This window comes from Salvelinus namaycush, chromosome 13 (assembly GCF_016432855.1).
Source record: "Salvelinus namaycush isolate Seneca chromosome 13, SaNama_1.0, whole genome shotgun sequence".
Classification (NCBI taxonomy): Eukaryota; Metazoa; Chordata; class Actinopteri; order Salmoniformes; family Salmonidae; genus Salvelinus; species Salvelinus namaycush.
Window position 1 is genome coordinate 2030267 of NC_052319.1, and position 21315 is coordinate 2051581.

General features: G+C 45.1%; 1 protein-coding gene across 1 annotated transcript in view; it reads right to left on the reverse strand.

The window, feature by feature from the left end:
- Positions 1 to 21315, reverse strand: part of LOC120058172 (E3 ubiquitin-protein ligase MYCBP2) — a 286250-nt gene that overhangs the window by 41286 nt on the left and 223649 nt on the right. The window contains exons 55-64 of the mRNA XM_039006646.1: positions 12656 to 12850; positions 11332 to 11439; positions 7417 to 9162; positions 6901 to 7070; positions 4495 to 4739; positions 3965 to 4132; positions 3621 to 3778; positions 2896 to 3095; positions 2232 to 2390; positions 1574 to 1734 (exon numbers count right to left, since the gene is read on the reverse strand). Coding sequence (XP_038862574.1) covers positions 1574 to 1734; positions 2232 to 2390; positions 2896 to 3095; positions 3621 to 3778; positions 3965 to 4132; positions 4495 to 4739; positions 6901 to 7070; positions 7417 to 9162; positions 11332 to 11439; positions 12656 to 12850 — 3310 coding nt within the window. The remainder of the gene's footprint in view (positions 1 to 1573; positions 1735 to 2231; positions 2391 to 2895; positions 3096 to 3620; positions 3779 to 3964; positions 4133 to 4494; positions 4740 to 6900; positions 7071 to 7416; positions 9163 to 11331; positions 11440 to 12655; positions 12851 to 21315) is intronic.

Here is a 21315-nt window from a genome sequence, read left to right on the forward strand (position 1 = left end):
AGCGCTCTAACTCCCCCTTGTGGTGCTCTGGCGCAATGAAGTCGTGACACTGGGTACCTCTAAGTCTAAGCTTGCAACGTTTAAAGGAAGAACCACAGTAGCTCTGCCTATCCCTCCATTTGGCAAATCTGACCATAACTCTATCCTCCGGATAGCTACAGGACTGTTTTGCTAGCACAGACTGAAATATGTTCCCGGGAATCTTCCGTTGGCATTGAGGAGTACACCACATCAGTCACTGGATTCATCAATAAGTGCAGTTTACATACACTCAATTAGTATTTGGTAGTATTGCCTTTAAATTGTTTAACTTGGGTCAAACGTTACGGGTAGCCTTCCACAAGCTTCCATCAATAAGTTGGGTGAATTTTGGCCAATTCCTCCTGACAGAGCTGGTGTAACCGAGTCAGGTTTGTAGGCCTCCTTGCTCGCACACACTTTTTCAGTTCTGCCCACACATTTTCTATAGGATTGAGGTCAGGGCTTTGTAATGGCCACTCCAATACCTTGACGTTGTTGTCCTTAAGCCATTTTGCCACAACTTTGGAAGTATGCTTGGGGTCATTGTCCATTTGGAAGACCCACTTGCGAACCATCTTTAACTTCCTGACTGATGTCTTGAGATGTTGCTTCAATATATGCACATAGCTTTCCTACCTCATAATGCCATCTATTTTGTGAAGTGCACCAGTCCCTCCAGCAGCAAAGCAGCCCCACAACATGATGTTGCCAACCCCGTACTTCATGGTTGGGATGGTAATCTTCGGCTTGCAAGCCTCGCCCTTTTTCCTCCAAACATAACGATGGTCATTATGGCAAACAGTTATATTTTTGTTTCATCAGACCAGAGGACATTTCTCCAAAAAGTATGATCTTTGACCCCATGTGCAGTTACAAACCATAGTCTGGCTTTTTTATGGCGGTTTTGGAGCAGTGGCTTCTTCCTTGCTGAGAGCCCTTTCAGATTATGTCGATATAGGACTCGTTTTACTGTGGATATAGATACTTTTGTACCTGTTTCCTCCAGCATCTTCACAAGGTCCTTTGCTGTTGTTCTGGGATTGATTTGCACTTCGCATCAAAGTACATTCATCTCTAGGAGACAGAACGCGTCTCCTTCCTGAGCGGTATGACGGCTGCATGGTCCCATGGTGTTTATACGTGCGTACTATTGTTTGTACAGATGAACATGGTACCTTCAGGCGTTTGGAAATTGCTCCCAAGGATGAACCAGACTTGTGGAGGTAATTTTTTTTTGTTTTTTGTGAGGTCTTGGCTGATTTATTTCGATTTTCCCATGATGTCAAGCAAAGAGGCACTGAGTTTGAAGGTAGGTCTTGAAATACAAGCACAGGTACACCTCCAATTGACTCAAATTATGTCAATTCGCCTTTCAGAAGCTTCTAAAGCCATGACATAATTTTCTGGAATTTTCCAAGCAGTTTAAAATATATATCTTTCATCTTAATGCAAGATAATATGCTCTGTTCTAAGTGTATGGTTAAAATTATTTAGCTGAAGGCAGGTTTGAGTTTAAAGCGGAGGTGAACTTTGAGTAACAGGGCCACCGTACCTGAGGGCCATCTGCTGCAGGGAGCTGCCACTAGGAAGTGACATCATGAGGTCAGAGATGGTCTGGAGGAGGCGGTGGAAGGTGTGTGGGAGGGGGTGGGCGGCCTCCCCGGCGATCACAATGTCAGACAGCGGGTGCTCACACACTCCAAGGTCCCTCTCCTGTGTGTACGAAGAAAACATAATTGAAAAGTGTATAAAAACGCACATATTAAGGATGCAATGACTTCAGACATACATTGACTGAATATAGAAAATGTTTGTACATCAAATTAAAATGTTTATGTATCCAGGTTTGTCTCATTGAGATAATCTAATTTGGAAGAGACCTGTTTCGCAAAAGACGACCCCCCCCATGTCCTGGATTCTTAATCAATCAAATGTATTTATAAAGCCCTTCTTACATCAGCTGATGTCACAAAGTGCTGTACAGAAACCCAGTCTAAAACCCCAAACAATGCAGGTGTAGAAGCACGGTGGCTAGGAAAAACTCCCTAGAAAGGCCAAAACCTAGGAAGAAACCTAGAGAGGAACCAGGCTATGAGGGGTGGCCAGTCCTCTTCTGGCTGTGCCGGGTGGAGATTATAACAGAACATGGCCAAGATGTTCAAATGTTCATAAATGACCAGCATGGTCAAATAATAATAATCAAACATCACCTGCTCCATCACAATTTCCTTGTTCCCATGGGCTTTATTTTCATCCTCCTCCTCTTCCTCGGGTTCAAATGGTGACGGGGTGAGGGAGGCGACAAAGTGCCACAGGATGTCGTGCAGCGAAGTGGTCTGGATCACGTTACACAGCAGCCAGTTGAATGCCTGAGGGGGAGATGGGTTAGACGGTGGCTCAGTCCTTTTCATTTTACAACAAAAACCTGAAAAGTATTAATTTATTGCATATAAAAGTAACAAAAACCAACGATGTATAACGTTGACAAAAGTTATTGGTTTGAAAATCACCAGATCACATTAGATTAAGGACAGAGAGGGGAGAGCGATACAATTTAGGAAAAAGGTACAGGGCTTTTCAAACCACTAACCTAACCTTAACTGAATCTTAACCTTAGTACTACTACTTCAGAAAAATAAACATTCTAATCAGTTTATCATCTCAGATATTGCCTACACTTTTGTCCTTTCTAACACCTCAGAGGATGTTAGCCAATAGGCTAATCACATTAGCATTTTACATTACACAGCTAACTGTTTAATTGTGCTATACAACTGCAAATGCCCAGCTAGAGTAAGCATGATACATTTTCCTATGGGAAATATTTAATGTACACCATCATGTGTACATTAAGAGTATCTTTGACAGACGTACCTCCATGGCGAAGACCCTGCAGGCAGACTTGCGGAGGGCATGCTTCATGGCCACCTCCAGACCCTCCAGGTCGTGGTGCTGGATGACGAAGGCCAGGACAGGCCACTGGAAGTTCCTCTCGCCCTTACTGAGGGATCCATGGGCCGAGATGAGACGGGACAGTTCCGGGGACGGGTGGCGCAACAGAGAGGAACCCACTTCTGGAGGGTAGGACAGTGTTACAATTAAGTGATAATGCCCAAGAAGCTGGTATTTGGAGGATATATTGGCATGGGGGTTGTTAGGCCCGAGATGAAGTCTTTGAGGGCATTATCACTTTTATACAACGGGTCACCAGAAAGTTGTGGAATAGACACCGGCTGGAATGCGGTTTTAACCAATCATCATTCAGGATTAGACCCACCAATTGTATAAATATGATATAAATAATAAAACAATAAATACGGTATTACAAATGTCATGATGATTGGTAACACTTAGTAATTTGCTGACATTTACAAATAATTAATCCTATGAAAACCAAAAAAAGAGTTACACTTCAATGTATTTATCATGTAATGACCATTACCATTATAATCATTTTGTAGTAAACACCAGGTACATGAGTTAATGGTGTAGTGTAGAATAACTTTTGTCTGCACCCAAAACCCTTAGTTTCAATGGACTATACTAGTAAATAGGATCACATTCCTCTGGTTTGGTGGTTCAGGGGAAGGTTAACCCACCTGCATCCCCACTGTGGACTCTGCGTCTGGGCACGGCTTTGACCCTGGCCGGGGAGGCCGAATGCTGCTTGTCGTACTCAGAGGCCACCACAGAGTAGGACCTCTGGAACACCGTCCGCTTGGACAAGTCACTGTCTGTGATTGGGCTGGTCTCTAGACTGCAAGAGATACATCTGTTTATGTCATACATGACACATAAATACAACACACACACACACTCACACCACACTGGAACGAGTCTCTTTCACACACACACACTCACAGATATGACACACGCTACAACCACATACAACACACACATAATCACAGTCTGCTCATCTCTACTCTCAAAAAGAGTGTGTTACCTGGGGGGCATGGACTTCATGTTGCTCTCGGGCTCCTCGAACACGTTGGGGCAAGCGTCGGGGGTGACTGAGATGTAGGGCGCAGGGACAGATGTGGAGCGGAGGTACCTCATCTCGTCCTGGAACAGGTTGTCATCTGTGTACCCACCAAAGTTCTCTGTGTGTTGCCTGGAAGAGAGGAGACATGTTTACGTACATGTATCATATGTAGTTCAAAGATTTAGTGTTTAGGTTATGTGGATGCCACCTCCTAGCAAATAAATGTTAAGAATTCCATGATGGTTTTTACTGTGTAACATGTTCACAGGATATAGGTAAGATACTACACACACAAAATGTATGATCATCATCGCTTGAATTAAAGTGGCCACAGCGCTTCAAGTGTAATGCTGTCCCAAAGGGCATAAAACTAAAAGGAGGAGAAGACTGTTTAGGTAGCACAAATAAAAGGAAATCACCTTTAATTTTTTCCCTCCCAGTCTCTCCAGTCCTTTTCATTTTGATCATCACAATAGATATCCATCATTTACCTGGCCAGCGTCTGCAGGTAGAGGCAGCCGATCTTGTTGGGCATCTCGTCCGAGACGCCCTCCTTGAGGCTGGGCAGTGTGGAGTGGAGCGGGCGAGGCGGGTGGTGGCACAGAAGGCTGGGCTCAGCAGCACTGCTTAAGGACAGCAGGAACAGGGCGTTGGCACGGATCACCTGGTGGGCCTCCATGGTGGGAAGCGCCCGCGGCGTCTTCACCTGCAGGGGCTTCTTCCTCGACTGCTTCACCTGGATGGGTAGGGAGGGTGGTTAGAGGTCACGGGTGGGTTAGAGGGGAAAGCAGGTAGCCTAGCAGTTAAGGGCATTGGGCCAGTAACCAAAAGGTTACTTAGCAAGGCACTTAACCTTAATTGCTCCTGTAAATCGCTTTGGATAAGAGCTTCTGCTAAATGAATAAAATGTAGAGTTAAAATTTGTGGTACTATTTGTAGGTAGAGGGCTGCGGGTCCCTAGAGAGATCATTGCGGCGCTGTCTGCCTTTTTCATGCTTCTGTTGGAAGTGTGCGGTCAGATCAGACAACTTTGGGATAAAAATATTTTTTGTTGTCCCGCAGATTATTTGGAAACAGTAATCTTTCTGCACTTTATGGGTTAGCTTACCTATTGTATTAAAAATAACATCTTTGTCACATTATTCACACACAATTCGCTGCTTCAAGTTAAGTAGCCTACCTCGCCTATCCTAGTTGGGTGTGCGAGATCAAGAGCGCCTAGTATAGGTGTGGTCTCAATGAAATAGAGTAGGCTGCCTATGCATGGGTGTCGAAGCACGGGGCAGTTATCTTTCCAAGGAAATATACCTCCTAAATATGATTAAGCTATAGTTTACTACATCGCCTAGAAATAAATATTGATCAATCATATTTGTAACCCGTTTCAGGAAACTAGGTGTATGTCGCGGGTCACTACTTCACAGGAGAACCGTTTGAACGTAAACTTTTTTAAATAAATGTTTTTACCGAAATGCGTTTGCCAGAAATGCCTTCTCGAACATGAACTTTCATGTGCCTTAATAACAAACTTGCATGCCATCTGTAAATACGAACAAAATTGTTAAATTACGAGCCTAGTTTTCTCCAAAAAAGTCAGCAACCTTCCCGCTAGCCATGATTGGTTGAGATAATGAGTGGGCTGGACATGCTGAGAGATGAGCATGCTTCTGTCTATTTGAGCTTGTCAGTATGTGTTGGTAATCCTGTCTACCGCTGCTTTTTAATGTATCGTGTATTAAAGTGCTCTCCACTTTTTGGAGGACTGAGTTTTGAAATCAGTTGAATTAGAGTATAATAGCTAAGGAGATGGAGAAAACACCTGTCTCCGGATTACATCTTCAAACTAAGGGCAACCATGGCATCCGACAGGAGACACATCCAACCATTAATGATGTATACGGGTAAGAGAGTCTAGCTAGCTACATTTTCAGATATTACGAATTCCTCATTTTGACAGAAAGGGCCATTGCTTGGCTTGCTATAGCCTAATGTTAGCTAGCTAACATTGAACCTGGTTGGTTAGCTACCTGCAGATTCATGCAGGGTAGTAACGTCATGAGTGGTGATTATGGTTGATTGTTTACCTAGCAAGTATGCTAACGTTAGCTGGCTGGCTCGCTAGCTAATGTTAAGTATATAACCTTATTATTCGTACCTCAGAGCCATTTGCTGAGCTAGCTATAGCCTAGTGTTAGCTAGCTAACATTGAGCCTGGTTGGTTAGCTACCTGCTCTGATAAAGTAGGCTATAAAAAATAGCTCAAAAGAAAGTGCAAGTCTCTCCAACTCAGCTCTCTTTAAACTACATCTAGCCTATTCACTGATATAGCCCAGTAATACAATGGGCCACGTGAGAATCTCTGGTAATTAAACCTATTTCTTAGGTTATTTTTGCCCATTTTGAAATGTCCTTTAGGGCAAAAAACTGCTGCGACCATGGCTGGTAAGTGAGCTGCATCGTTACATATGACTAAAATAACAGGGACTACGGTTGGGTTCGGGACAAGTTCTTGCAGTAGCAGGTGGGAGTCGGACAGAAAGCCAGCGGGTGTCGGCGGGTGCGGTATGAAATGCTGCGGGTGCAGGCGGGATGAATAAATCAGTCCCGGGCAGACCTCTACCGGGCAGACATCTACTGCATTATGATGCAGTTATAATATATTGTAAGACTGTCACAAGCATGTTACCAAGGCTGTTTATGAAAGTACATGGTTGCGAAAGTTTATCCTCTGAACTGTGACTAATACAGTGAGAAATTAGTATATTGAGCATAATGTTGTTAAATCCTGACTGTTAACTATCCAAGTATCCATGTTAAGTTTCCATTTGAACTTGAATTGAATGTGTAAAGATACAGTACAAAACAACAATTGATTGAAGCATCGAGAGGTACAGTACCTTTTCCCTGGCTGCAGTCTGCTTCTCTCTTAGGTACTTCTCCCTGCAACGGTCACACACCAGGTACCAGGTGCTTCCTCCGATCCCGCCGTCTCCACAGTTTCCCGCCCAGCCCCCACAGAAGTGGCCAATGCTGTTATAGCCCTGGCCTCCCGCATAGCGACCACAACCTGCCCAAAACAAATCAACAAATTAAGCTAAAATCCACCAACTTAAATAGAACATATTAATATACATTTATCTCTATGCTAAGATCATATTGAGTAGTGTTGCCATATTAGCAGAGATACAGTGCAAATGGTTCAATGGGGTTAGCCACCATCCGCCTCAGTATGAAGACATGTTCTGCTTTAAAGCGTTATTTTTCATCCACAAATGTAATAAACAAAATATAGCCTTTCATAGGACTTAAGTCTGACTTTTATATGTGAGACGTTGGCTAACCTCTCACAGTGATATGGCATGTGTATTTCTAACAGTATGGAATAAAAGCAAACCCAACATTGTTGATCTTACCTGGGTGGGCCTGCCTCATGTGGTAGGTGACAGGGTAGGGGTGCGACTCCCCACACAGCTCACAGATGGTGTCCTTCTCTGGTCCCCCCATGGCCAGCTGGGCCATCTCCCCAAACAGGTTCCCCCTGGGGCGCACCTCCGCCTTATCTCTTTTCTTTTTCTCCTTCTTGGACTTCTTAGTGTCCTTCTCGTTCTCCTTTTTCTTCAGGATGGCGCTGGAGCCCGGGCTGGGGAAAATCATGTTTTGGGTGGCTGCCTTGATGGTTGCCATTGAGATGTCCTCCCAGAATGCAACGAGGTGCTGGAGGGTGAGCGGCAGGATGGACTTAGCCCTCATGGCAGGGTGAGAGGCCACCTCGAAGGAGACGTGCTCCCCCTTGCCATCCTCGCACTTTTCGGGCAGCGGAGGCTCTTTGAGCATTGACAGGACCTTGTTCTTGTTGATGCTGCCCATCTTGGAGATGTCTGGCCCGTGCGGGGAGATGTTGAACATATTGAGGGCCGAGGATATCTCCAGTGAGTGGCGGTTCTTCAGCTTGCTTTCCTTCTCCTCTTGGCCACCCTGGCCACCCAGCGAGCTGCGGATGGGCGCGTGCTCCTTGGTCCGCTCTGGGTTGAACTTGAGGAACGAGGAACAGGCCATGGCGTCGTGGACGATACCCTCGTGCCAGAGGAACGCGGCGAAGACCGCCCGGGCACACTCTGCAACTGAGGGTGACATGGCCTGCTTGGCGGGCTCGGCGACCCTTGACGAGCTCTCGCCCTTGAAGAGTGGGCCCGACTTGTCCTTCTTGGGGCGCACGTGTCGGCTGGAGGTCTTGCGGCTGACTTTGGGCGACAAGCGGCTGCTCTCCAGCTCCTCCTTCACGGGTGCCTTGCCGATGCTGAAGTGCACCTTTGAGGAGCCCTCTTCTGCATTGCTCACCTCCACGTTTTCGTTGTTTCCCTCATCATCATTGGAAAGAAGAGCACTAGACGTACACACCTCCACCACCTCGCTGTGGAGGTTCTCCTGGGTCACATGGGGCGACGGGGTGCGGTTCTCCGCGTTCCTATCTCCTCCTTTGCTGCTCCCGTCCTTGGGTGGTAGTTTGGGTTTGGGAGAGGTGGACCTTCCCCTTAGGGGCTCCGAGGTCAGAGGGACCTTCTTCTTCCTCAGGGTGTCCGGGTCCAGGGTGTACGAGTCCGACTTGGACCTTTCTCTGGGCGGGTCCAGCCGAGCCTTGGAGGAGGGGCTGACATTGGGAGGGAGGTTCTGGTCATGGGGTTGGTTCTTGTCTGGTGGCATGTTCTTGTCAATTGGTTGGTTCTTGTCTTGTGGCATATTCTTGTCAATTGGTTGGTTCTTGTCCTGAGCAAAGTTCTTGTCGTGCTGGGTGGAGGAGGAGCGGGGTGAGGAGGTGCTGGAGGGGCTAGACCTCCCCGAGGTGGAGGAAAGGCCCTTCTGTTTGGGCGAGGTGGAGCGGGAGCCAGGGTTAGGCGACTCGGCGCGCAGCCCGGAGGAGTTACGATCACGCCCGTCGGCCTTCAGTGCCTGCAGGGTGTTGTGGTTGGGCGAGTGGGAGCGGCTATGGGAGTCCGACCGCAGCTTGGCAGTGTCCGACCGCAGGATCAGTGCCTCGCTGGCCGGCGGATCTTTGCTTTTGGACTGTTCCGAGGCGCGACCGCCGCGCCCCTCCTGTTTTGGAGAGCGACTTTCCAGTCGTTGTTTGGTGGCCGGGGACATGGGGCGCGCCCCTAAGTTACCTAGTAGCCAGCCACAACATAGAAACAGTTATACTACAATTAAGAGGATTACTGTAAAAGGCAGCACATCTGAGTACAATACTCAACATCTAAGGGTCAAAACAAAATGGATTATGAAAGGGAAGAACAATGGGGGGGGAGAAGAGAAACAACAGTAGAAGATGTACTTTTTTTTTTAACATGTTAAAACATAAAAATGAAATCATTTTTGAGTCAATAAGAAACCTCTTTCTTAGACTGTGGAAAGTTGTGGACCAATACATGTTAGTAAAGTGACAGCATTAGAGCAGAGGACATAGATAATTCTAGAAGAGCCTTCAATGGCCTTGACATAGATTAATATACTTTGGAAAAGTTACTATCTATGCATGTCTGAAGGCCACTTACACAGACAGGGGTAGCTAATGGATCATGGTGCAACTGATGAGAAGCCCATGCAGCCCAGCACTGTGCCCTAGAATAGGTCATGTAAACTCAGCAAAAAAAGAAACGTCCCATTTAAGACCCTGTCTTGCAAAGATAATTAGTAAAAATCCAAATAACTTCACAGATCTTCATTGTAAAGGGTTTATACACTTGTTCAATTTACATTAAAAAAATTATGAACATGCACCTGTGGAACGGTCATTAAGACACTAACAGCTTACAGACAGTAGGCAATTAAGGTTACAGTTATGAAAACTTAGGACACTAAAGAGGCAGTTTCTACTGACTCTGAAAAACACAAAAAGAGAGCTGCCCAGGGTCCCTGCTCATCTGCGTGAACGTACCTTAGGCATGCTGCAAGGAAGCATGAGGACAGCAGATGTGGCCAGGGCAATAAATTGCAATGTCCGTACTGTGAGACGCCTAAGACAGCGCTACAGGGAGACAGGACGGACAGCTGATCGTCCTCACAGTGGCAGACCACGTGTAACAACACCTGCACAGGATCGGTACATCCGAACATCACATCTGCGGGACAGGTACAGGATGGCAAAAACAACTGCCCGAGTTACACAAGGAACGCACAATCCCTCCGTCAGTGCTCAGACTGCCAGCAATAGGCTGAGAGGCTGAACAGAGCTTGTAGTCCTGTCGTAAGGCAGGTCCTCACCAGACATCACCGGCAACAACGTCGCCTATGGGCACAAACCGACCGTCGCTGGACCAGACAGGATTGGCAAAAAGTGCTCTTCACTGACGAGTCGCGGTATTGTCTCACCAGGGGTGATGGTCGGATTCGCGTTTATCGTCGAAGGCCTGTACTCTGGAGCGGGATCGATTTGGAGGTGGAGGGTCCGTCATGGTCTGGGGGGGGGGTCACAGCATCATGGGACTGAGCTTGTTGTCATTGCAGGCAATCTCAACGCGGTGCATTACAGGGAAGACATCCTCCTCCCTCATGTGGTACCCTTCCTGCAGGCTCATCCTGACATGACCCTCCAGCATGACAATGCCACCAGCCATACTGCTCGTTCTGTGCGTGATTTCCTGCAAGACAGGAATGTCACTGTTCTGCCATGGCCAGCGAAGAGCCCGGATATCAATCCCATTGAGCATGTCTGGGTCCTGTTGGATCGGAGGGTGAGGGCTAGGGCCATTCCCCCCAGAAATGTCCAGTAACTTGCAGGTGCCTTGGTGGAAGAGTGGGCTAACTTCTCACAGCAAGAACTGGCAAATCTGATGCAGTTCATGAGGAGGAGATGCACTGCAGTACTTAATGCAGCTGGTGGCCACACCAGATACTGACTGTTACTTTTGACCCCCCCCCCCTTTGTTCAGCGACACATTATTCAATTTCTGTTAGTCACATGTCTGTGGAACTTGTTCAGTTCATGTCTCGGTTGTTGAATCTTATGTTCATACAAATATTTACACATGTTAAGTTTGCTGAAAATAAACGCACTTGACAGTGAGAGGACGTTTCTTTTTTTTCTGAGTTTATTATTGGTCTTTAGAATGGATCCTGTCTAGGGACATTATTCCCACCCCTAACCTCTATGTGAATAAGCATCTCCCCTATTCCTTCTGATAATTGTAACTAGTGTTCAGTTCAGAACAAATTACCTATTTACTTGTGTTTTACTCCTGAAAATCCTATTTATCCTGTTGTTCAGCATTAACGGACTCTGTAACGGATTCCCACATTTCAGTCTGAAGGAGGCATGCATTTTGTATGTTACCCACCCTTTTGCCTGAGAGCAAGAGATGAGAGTGCAGAACCATGCCCAGCCGCGGACGCACTGCTTTTGTGCACACGCTCGTGAGAAGCAAGGCTGCGTGATGAAGAACCATCTACAGCGGAAAACAGTGGTCGGTAAGCAAAACACAGGGAATGAATGCAGGGACACCCTCACAGAGAAAAGAAGCGTAGCATGTACAGGTAAGTAGAGAGCACAGGTAAGGAAACACACCACACAGAGAAAGAGAAGGAGTGAGAGAAAGGAGGGAGGTGGAGTGATGGAGGATGGCCATTGAGAGTGTAAAAAATATGGAGAGTCAGACCAACAGACATATGGAGAGCAGACAGCTATACGAGAACAGAGTAAGAGGGTAGAGGGTAGTAAGAGATGCATGAACTAGGGCTGGGAAACATGAGTTTGAGCCAGGGGCTGAGAAAATGGAGTGAACGGAAACTAATTGATACATGTTATACTTTATTGAAACCTAATAGTTGGGAGCATATCCACTGACCTGACCATGAGATTGTCTCTGATTTACACACCACAGGTGCTGTGAGTTAATGTTAGTCATATTGACACATTCTCAAGGCATTTAGTTTAGTGTATCTGCCCAGGACCTTTATAGAGATTCAGAAATGTAAAGAATGAAAGCATGTAGTAAACTAATACAGTAATAAGTACACTAAATGATGCTTCCTAAATTCATATGATGAATTACACTAAGGTAGTCTACATTTGCAATGGGAGCACTAAGCAGGAATGGGAACTGCAGAGCTGGTGTTTAAAAGTAGAATCAGTGATACGCGTCTACCAAGAGGAGCAGGGTGACTCCTGACACAAACAAAGACGAAGGCAGAGGCTGCACTCGTCAACATTTGTCGTCAGGCACCTATTAAATTGCAGGAGATAGAAGCAAACCTATGTACAAATGCGCAAATGCAAGTATCTGTATGAGTGACGTCAAATGCAGCCTTTTGCCTCACTCTCTTGACAATATCTCTGGGCAGACTGCTGCTCGTGATCACGTCATATCGCTGAGTCTCTGTTTAAATCAGGGATGAAGATGGATAAAGAACACTGATATATAAACAAAAAGCAAGCAGCTACATTACTAGGCAAGGTATTGTAAGCAGCAGTCAGAACTTAACAGCAATGTTAGGTTGTCTTCGGTCCCCCCTATCCCCCCAAAAAACAGAAATAAGCAAAACAAATACGCAAGTAAAAAAATCACAAACAAAAGAGTGATACGCTAAGGAGGAATTAAGATGGGACCAGGGAGCACCTGGGCAAGCAAGCGTCGACACTGTCATACAGACGGACCGACTTACTCGGAAGCTGTGGCTGCGGCTGAGACACTTGGGACCTGGGGCATTGTCCAAACACAAATGGGCTGTGGACAAGGGAGGAGGAGGGAGGTTGGGCGGCTTGCTCAAATACGGAGGAAGAGGAGGGAGGAGCGGCTGGAGGGAGGAAGGGCCCAGACTGAATGGCACTATTCAGTATGGCAGTCAACCTTTGGTCACCTGCAAATAACGGAAGAGAAGGGGAAGGGGGGACTACAGCTTAGCTTACACTATGGTCTTATAGGATTCCAAAAGGTGGGGTATAAATCAATCAATGAATCCATTAAACAGTAACCATTAAAATGTCCATTGATTTATCAATCATCTCCCACACAGGTAATGCCGGAGAGGTGGAAGGGGGTGGGGGTGTGTAGGGGGGTGAGGTGGGAGTTTCTGGATAGGAGGGGAGAAGGGGGTAAACTAAAGTGACATGGGGTAATGGGTGATGTCACAGGGTGGGGTTTTGGGACAGTAATGGCGATTGGCCGGGCCGGAGTTGTGTCACTTGGGACAAAGTGTGGAACCCAAACAGGGAAAATAACACTGTTCGTACTATATGTGCTGTAGTATCTCTAAGGTAGAGTGCATCTGCTTTCTACCCAACAACATAGAAAACTCCTCTCCTTCAGTCATTTCCATATGGAAGAAGAGCATTATCTACATTCCCCTGAAAGATTTTAGGAGAAAAGTTCAGTGACTCAGTTTTGACTAATTCCAGGGAAAATCAAGTATCAAGTATACATAGGTCCATAGAGAGAGATCGTTTGCAAAACTTAAAATGGTACCAAGTAAATGGTAAGCAAGTTTTGAAAGTCCCCTTTATTCAGACCTATTCTACTGATTAATGTACCTTACATTTACCAGCTAAGAAGAAAACCTGAGATAAAATTGGATGAATTTTGGAGAGGAAAGTAGTCCAATGAGCCAGTAGGAAGCTGTGGGGGTTGATTCCGATTTGGCAGGACACCCCTTCACTTTGGGGGGGAACATGTGAACACTGGTGTTGGGAAGATATTCCAGGTCCCACCTGACCTGGCAGAAGCACACTAACTGGCCCATGCACACAGACTGAGACACATTATGACTAACATAGCAGTGATGTTAGGTATGACATACACACACCGTGAAACAATGAGACATGCAGAACAAAAAAAATGGACAGAGTTAGTGTTTATTGACAGCCCCTGTGGCCTTGGAGGGTCAACTTGATCCAGTATGGGGAAAGAGTGGCGTTGTGGGCACTACCCCGCTTTCTCATGCTTTTGAGTGCACCACTAACTGATACAATCTGTTTCCACTAGTATTGTTACATTACCCAAAAATGCTCGCCAGAAGATTTAGGAGTCATCCTGACCAGCTAACGAAATTGAAGGGGTTGTACAAAATGATACCACCCTAGATATTGTGCTGTCTTAGCATATTGCATCCTTATTGGCCATATGCTATTGAGGGCCTGTGGAAATGTAAGGGTTCATGAGGAAAGCATCTCTCTTACGTGGCTTGTAATGTGAAGCAACGTCAAGCTAGCAATAAATGTGCCTTCATAAAGATACACCGTTCTTAGTTATTTTACTCACGTATATACAAGTCTGATTACGCGACACTGTGTGAGAAGTGGACAAGAACGAGTGGATTTACCAACAGAGTTCAGCTCAACGGGTTGAAAAGTTTTGGGAATAAAATCGAGGAGGCTAATGAGCAGCCACCAGCAGCAGTGGATGAAGGAAGCAGCCAGTCACTCGTGGAAGGTGCAGCGGGAAGGTTACAGATACTTGCGAATGAAGGCCTAAGTGCTACATTAAGCATACAGCCGCCGGAGCCGTTTGATTTTTCTAAACCGCAAGAATGGACGGATTAGGAGGTTCGAGCTCTTTTGTCAGGCGAGTAATCTTCACACATCTACCGAGGAGAACCAGGTAAACACTCATGTACTGTATGGGCGATGAAGCAGATTACATTTTGGAGGTGTCTAAACCTAAACAAACTCGAGCAACAACAAAGTAAGAGATGGATTTCAAGCAGTCTTTATTGTGAAAAAGAACATGATCTATGAGAAAGCCCGCATTTACTTGCGGAGAGGATAAAAAGAAAGTGGATTATTTTGTCACAGCCTTATATATGCCCTAGCAGAGCATTGGAACTCTGGACTTTTGCATGATAAGCCAATTAGAGACAGGCTACCTATCTGTTGGATTAGCAGACATGCGTCTGTCAGCACGGATGCAGCAAAGTCACCTGCAAGGTGACATAGTAACAACAAAAGAGGCATGCTCAGTGGATTGAGCTATGCAAAAAGGCAGCCAGTATTAGTGGAAACAGATATTCCAGCGTGAGAAAGCTAGCCACGGTAATGCTAATGACAAATAGCAGTCAGAGTGTTGAAACCGTGGCAAAAGCCCTGCACAGTGTGCAGCTAATGAAGTAGTGTGTGACCCTGTAAACAAGGTTCAAAAGGAGGATGATAGCATTTTCCTAGGAACAATAACAGCAGGAGGCGACCCATGGATGATTCAAGTGATGGACAGAAATGTGAAATTCAAAATAGACATTGGTGCCGATGTGACTTTTATCTCAGACAATGTGTTCAATCACATTTTTTCAAGAACCAGCAACCAGCTCTGCTAAAAAAAAGAACAACAAAACCTCTGCTAAGATAAGGAAGAGCATCACAAGTGTAGTTCTACAAAAGGGAGAAAAGGTGACACTGGAGGATGTGTAGGTCATCAGAGATCTACACACAGCGTTACTAGGAAGACCAGCTATCACACAACGCTTGAGCTAGTTGATCGACTTGACAGCACTGATTGACAGACACTGAAAGAAAGCTTTCCAAAGCTGGTTTTGGCACAGTACAACAACTATATACCATCAAGCTGAAATCCTGCACAGAGCCCTACTCACTCCATGATGGATTCCTATGACATTGCTACCAAAGGTCGAGAAAGAGCTAGAGAGCAGGCAAGGGTTCAAGGTTGTCAACAGAGTGGAGGAGCCCACGGACTGGTGCGCCGGCATGGTGGTTGTCCCAAGAAGAACAGAGACGTGCGGACATGCATCGATTTCATTTGTCTCAACGAGTCAGTGTTTAGAGAAAAATATACTTCCCACTGTCGAACAGACCCTTGGCTCACTAGCCGGGGCGAAGATCTTCAGCAAGCTTGATGCGAACATGTGCTTCTTGCAGATCCCGCTAGCGGAGGAGTCAGTTATGCTAACAACCTTCATCACGCCTTTCGGACGTTACTACTTCAACCGCCTGCTTTTCGGCATCGCTTCAGCAACTTAACACGTCCAGGACAGAATGGTGACAGAGGTCACTGAAGGCCTGGAAAGTGTGGTCTGTCACATGGATAGTGTGTTAATCTGGGGCCAAACACATGAGGAGCATGATGCAAGACTTCATGCCACATTTCAGAAGATGGAAAAGGTCGGCTTAACTCTGAACATGGACAAATGTGACCTGTCAAAGCAGGAAGTGAAGTTCCTGAGCCACATTATCTCGGACAAAGGAGTACAGCCCGACCGACAAAGACAGAGGCTGTCAAGGAGATGAGTTTCCGAGGTATGGTGAACCAGCTAGGAAAGTTCATCCCTCAGCTGAAAAGGACAAACCTCTCAGAGACCTACTCTCAAAGAAAAACAACTGGTACCGAGGGGCCAACTAAGCCAGAGCCTTCAAAAAGCTGAAGGAGGAGCTGACATCCACACCCCTGTACGACACAAACAAAGAGATGTCTAAGCCGATACGTCTTCATATGGATTAGGAGTGCTGCTGTAGAAGAAAAACAAAGGAATGGAGACCAGCTTTCTACGCTTCCCGGTCTCTCTCAAGGACCAAACAGAGATGCACTTAAGTAGAAAAATAAACTCTGGGGCTGACATGGGCATGTGGAAGATTCAGAGACTTTATCATTGGTCAACACTTTCAGCTGGAAACTGATCACAAACCTCTCCTGAGCCTTATGGGGAACCAACCCTTGGACACCCCCACAAATCCAGCGCTTCAGAATGAGACTTATTAGATACTCCTACACGATTGTCCCTGGAAAGAGTCTGTGGACTGCAGACTCGCTGTCACATGCACCAGTCAAAAAAACTGCTGCAGAAAAGGAGCTCATGGAGAGCACAAATATCTATGTGGACGCCATCATGGAACAGCTTCCAGCGAGTGTTTCCTACATGCACAATCTGAGAGAACAACTCATAGCAGACAGTGTGTGCTCAAAAGTCATGACAATGTGTCAGGAAGGAAGCTAAGGACCACTAAAACTATACTGGGCAGAACGTGCTTTTCTCACAGTGCACAACTGTTGAAAGGAACGAGACTTGTCATTCCATCAGCCTTACGAAATGATGTCCTCACCAAGCTGCACGAGGGTCATCAAGGTGTGGTCAAGTGCAGAGAAAGGCACAACAGGCTGTGTGGTTGCGTGGCCTCAGCCAGCAACTGAACAAACTTGTGCTTAATTGCAGGACATGCATCAAAGAGCACACAAACCACACAGAACCACTCATACCATCACAACTTCCAGAGAGAGACCCTGGTAAAGACTGGGAGCTGACTTGTTCACTCTGAAAAGCGCCAACTACCAGCTAGTAGTGGACTACTTCTTAAGGTACAGTGCCTTGCAAAAGTATTCACCCCCCTTGGCATTTTTCCTATTTTGTTGCATTACAATCTGTAATTTAAAATGATTTTTATTTGGATTTCATGTACTAGACACACAAAATAGTCCAAATTGGTGAAGTGAAATTTAAAAAATGACATGGTGTGTGCATATGTATTCACCCCCTTTACTACGAAGCCCCTAAATAAGATCTGGTGCAACCAATTACCTTCAGAAGTCACATAATTAGTTAAATAAAGTCCACCTGTGTGCAATCCAAGTGTCAAATGATATACATACATATATATATATATATATACACATACAGGCCCCAGAGTCTGCAACACCTCTAAGCAAGGGGCATCACCAAGCACACGGCACCATGAAGGCCAAGGAGCTCTCCAAACAGGTCAGGGACAAAGTTGTGGATTAGTACAGATCAGCGTTGGGTTATAAAAAAATATCCAAAACTTTGAACATCCCACGGAGCACCATTAAATCCATTATTAAAAAATGGAAAGAATATGACACCACAACAAATCTGCCAAGAGAGGGCCGCCCACCAAAACTCATGGACCAGGCAAGGAGGGCATTAATCAGAGAAGCAACAATGAGGCCAAAGTTAACCCTGAAGGAGCTGCAAAGCTTCTCAGCGGAGATTGGAGATATAGTATCTGTCCATAGGACCACTTTAAGCCGTACACTCCACAGAGCTGGGCTTTACAGAAGAGTGGCCAGTATGCCAATATAGTATGCTTATTGGTCATAGTATGGATATAGGAAGTAAGCCAAAAGTTCCCGGATGTCGTACTAAATTAGCCAAAATACAAAGTATGCATGCAGTGGACACTTTTCTGTGCTTTTAGGGCCCGGCTTCACAACATTTTTAGATTTGAAGAAAATGGCGGAAAATATGCAGCCGAACTCCGACGAAAGCGGATGCAAATTCATTGCTTTAACTAATTATGAAAACATTTAAGAAAATGTTGAGCAAAGTAATAAAGTATTGACTTTTCAAATAAGTTAATTTGCACGTTATGTTGTCTGACAATTTGTTAGCTACGTTATCCTTACGAACCGCATAGTATTACAGCAGTGGGTACTGATATGTTAGCTAGCTACCTAATGTTAGTTGGCTACTAATACATCAAACTTGCCAGGCAGTATTATTAAGTATCTGCTATCTAACTATCCAACATGTACGGACTTCATTATTCACATCATTCTTAGCTAAGTGGATTAGTCGTTGTGCGTTTCAATGGACATTGTTCATTCTGACTATCTACCGCGATTTCAGAGCACTTTCGCGCAGAACTGATGAATTTACGAATGCTCAATATGAACATGGCCAGTATCAGTAAACATTGGCAAAAAAATAAGTAATTAAAATACAGTTACAACCCTCTAGATAACATGAAAACAGCCTAACCAGCTCTGCTAAAGCGAGTAAAATGGTCAGAGTGAGGTGTTCTCTGTCTCATTTGTGTCTGGAAGTAGCTAGCCCAGTTAGCTAGGGTGCTCGACTGCCGTTGAACGCTCGGATCAACCCTACTCCTCTGTCAGTGTCCAATGTGCACTCTGAAAGCTCCGAATTTATCAACGGACAATCTGACAATGCTCTGTATTTATGACCGCCCAGAGCGCACTCTGGCACTCCAGATTGAATTTATGAACACAACCGAAATCATAAAATGTTTAGCATTTGTTATGCTAACAAGCTAGCAAGAGGTTGCATAGCAACAGCATCAACTTCCAGTAGACAGGCGAAGCTATAGTACGCTCAACTGAAACGGTACCGTTTGTTTACAGTATACTAAAATTAACTAATAGTATGTAGCATATACTCATTAAGTACAGTTGAAGTCTGAGGTTTACATACACCTTAGCCAAATACATTTAAACTCAGTTTTTCACAATTCCTGACATTTAATCCTAGTAAAAATTCCCTGTTTTAGGTCAGTTAGGATCACCACTTTATTTTAAGAATGTGAAATGTCAGAATAATAGAAGATAGAATGATTTATTTCAGCTTTTATTTATTTCATCACATTCCCAGTGGGTCAGAAGTTTACATACACACATACACTTGTTGTCCTTAAGCCATTTTGCCACAACTTTGGAAGTACGCTTGGGGTCATTGTCCATTTGGAAGACCCATTTGCGACCAAGCTTTAACTTCCTGACTGATGTCTTCAGATGTTGCTTCAATATATGCACATAACTTTCCTACCTCATAATGCCATCTATTTTGTGAATTGCACCAGTCCCTCCAGCAGCAAAGCAGCCCCACAACATGATGCTGCCAACCCCGTGCTTCATGGTTGGGATGGTGTTCTTCGGCTTGCAAGCCTCCCCCTTTTTCCTCCAAACATAAAGATGGACATTATGGCCAAACAGATCTATTTTTGTGTCATCAGACCAGAAGACATTTCTCCAAAAAGTCCCCATGTGCCGTTGCAAACCGTAGTCTGGAATTTTTATGGCGGTTTTGGAGCAGTGGCTTCTTCCTTCCTGAGCGGCCTTTCAGGTTATGTCGATATAGGACTCATTTTACTGTGGATATAGATACTTTTGTACCCGTTTCCTCCAGCATCTTCACAAGGTCCTTTGCTGTTGTTCTGGGATTGATTTGCACTTCTCGCACCAAAGTACATTCATCTTTAGGAGACAGAACGCGTCTCCTTCCTGAGCGGTATGACGGCTGCGTGGTCCCATGGTGTTTATACTTGCGTACTAATGTTTGTACAGATGAACGTGGTACGTTCAGGTGTTTGGAAATTGCTCCCAAGGACGAACCAGACTTGTGAAGTTCTACAATTGTTTTTCTGAGGTCTTGGCTGATTTCTTTTGATTCCCCCACGATGTCAAGCAAAGAGGCACTGAGTTTGAAGGTAGTCCTTGAAATACATCCACAGGTACACCTCCAATTGACAAATGATGTCAATTAGCCTATCAGAAGCTTCTAAAGCCATGACATAATTTTCTGGAATTTTCCAAGCTGTTAAAAGGCACAGTCAACTTAGTGCATGTAAACCTCTGACCCACTGGAATTGTGATAGTGAATTAGAAGTGAAATAATCTGTCTGTAAACAATTGTTGGAAAAGTTACTTGTGTCATGCACAAAGTAGATGTCCTAACCGACTTGCCAAAACTAGTTTGTTTACAAGAAATTTGTGGAGTGGTTGAAACATTTGTTTTAATGACGCCAACCTAAATGTATGTAAACGTCCGACTTCAACTGTATGTAGTATACAGTATGTTAGTATGGCTATTTGAACACAGCTCAAGAGAACCCAAGAAGCCCACAGGACGTTGTGAGATAAGAAGCAGGAAGTAAACAGGAAGTAAAAGACAGTGGATGCAGAATGACAGTGAGAGAAGATCTGATGAAGAGCAACTGTATGTGGAGAGTGGAGACTTGTGCATCTCTTCAGCAGTTCCCTAGTCAGTCAATCATACATGTTGTACCCAAAGTGAAAATGTATCATGGTCGTTAAAATAAGGCACTGAATAAATTATTTTGACAAGTGGATTAATTGATGAATATTTGTATTTATTTAACCTTTATTTAACTAGGAAAGTCAGTTTCTTATTTACAACGCCTACTCTGGCCAAACCCTAACCCAGACGACGCTGGGCCAATTGTGCGCCGCCCTATGGGACTCCCAATTACGGCCGGTTGTGATATAGCCTGGAATCGAACCAGGGTCTGTAGTGACGCCACTAGCACTGAGATGCTGCGCCACTCGGGAGCCTGCAAGGCTTGTCAGGAAAAGGAAACTACTCCAATGCGAAATTAAATTAATATTTTTGACATCCTCACTTGAGATATGACTGCATAACTACAACTAGCACAATCAATCTGAGTGTCTCCAATAATCTGACTTGCACCGGCAATGTCATGAGTATATCAAGTCAGAATATTAGTCAGACAGTTGCAAATCATTTAAAAAAAGCCTGGTAGCTACATCTGGGTTTTGTTCATTTGGGCGCACAACAGACCATGTCTTAAAACACTTTGCAACGGACATCAAAAA